This window comes from Wasmannia auropunctata, unplaced genomic scaffold, assembly GCF_000956235.1.
Source record: "Wasmannia auropunctata unplaced genomic scaffold, wasmannia.A_1.0 LD271221.1, whole genome shotgun sequence".
In the NCBI taxonomy this organism is placed as follows: domain Eukaryota; kingdom Metazoa; phylum Arthropoda; class Insecta; order Hymenoptera; family Formicidae; genus Wasmannia; species Wasmannia auropunctata.
The window spans coordinates 1-1,171 of record NW_012091669.1 but is presented as its reverse complement, the minus strand read 5'-3'; the positions used below and the strand labels follow the sequence as shown (position 1 = coordinate 1,171).

Sequence of the window (1,171 nt, the reverse complement as noted above, 5' to 3'; positions counted from 1 at the left end):
CTTCTATTCTCTTGGCTAATATCAACAGACGTCGCTTGTGTGGCATTAGTCACGGTATTCGAGCAAAAGCGTTCTGCGTCGTTCTCGCTCGTGTAATCCTCCGTCGAATCGTAGTCGTCGCTGTGTCTCTCGAAATTTTCGTACAGCACGTGCGAGCCAATATTGTGACTCGCCAGAATATCCGCGATGTCGCTTGCCGACGGTTTCACATCTCGAGGATATTCTTCCTCTTTCCCCTCGACACCTGGTTTGTGAATATTGTCGCTGTAATGCTGCAGATACTCCTCGATGGACGATTTGATCCTCGCCCTCGTCTTGCCATCGTCCGTAAACGGCTTCACTACATTTACAATGGCTGTATCTTGTTTTTTATTACAAGCATTCGAGGCAGTTGCACGAATTGATCTAATATCATTGGCGACGTCGTGCGCTTCAGTGTATACGGACCGCTTTTTCGCAGTAGGGAAATTTTTATTCCGCTGTATATCCGCGGAAATATTTTCCGCGGCTTCGTCGACTCGTGCCCTCGTTGTATCATTGTCAATTATTTCGCTGTCGACGTTTCGCAGACGAGAGACTGCCGATCTGATCCTCGCTGTCGATCCTTTTCTGTCGGGAAAAATTATGCTTCTCACAATTTCGGCCTCCTCCTGCAAGCTCGGCTTGCTGCTCGCTCGGAGGACGCTGGTCGCGCTTCTGCGCAAGTAATGATTCGCCTTGGGATCCATGTAATTTCTCTGAACGCTGTCTATCTTAGATGTCATCTTCTCCAGTGTCTCGTATAATTTTTTCATTCGGACACTGTCGATGCGATCCTTGCCCTTCGTCCAGCTTTTTTCCTCTCGTAACGCTTGCCATGCCGACTTCACGTTCTCTACTTCGCGATCTATATCGCCTCGCTCGTCTGAAGCGTGAAACGATCAAAATGCAATTTTATTTTTAGAGCTTATAATCTAATCATAATAAATATATAAAAGGCATTAAAAAGAGAAAAATTTAAAAAGCGAACGGAGTTACTCGATACTAGAAATTTACACTCTTTGTCGATTTGTTTGTACAGCGTTCTCATCGAATCCTCTCTGCCAAGTGTAGGTAGGTAAGTATTTTTTGCCAGCGAAAAATTTGCTACATTCGAATCTGGATCAACTGTCACGAAATCGATACGCGAATT

At 45.2% G+C, this 1,171-nt stretch overlaps 1 protein-coding gene across 1 annotated transcript; it reads right to left on the bottom strand.

Moving 5' to 3' along the window:
- Window positions 1-5: 5 nt before the first annotated feature.
- On the bottom strand, window positions 6-1,165 carry LOC105462082 (the record flags this gene model as incomplete). The annotated part of the gene is made up of 2 exons (XM_011708609.1): window positions 1,036-1,165; window positions 6-904 (listed from the first exon to the last, which is right to left on the bottom strand). Coding segments are annotated over exons 1-2 (933 nt in total), but the record flags the coding sequence as incomplete, so codon positions are not given.
- Window positions 1,166-1,171: the final 6 nt, after the last annotated feature.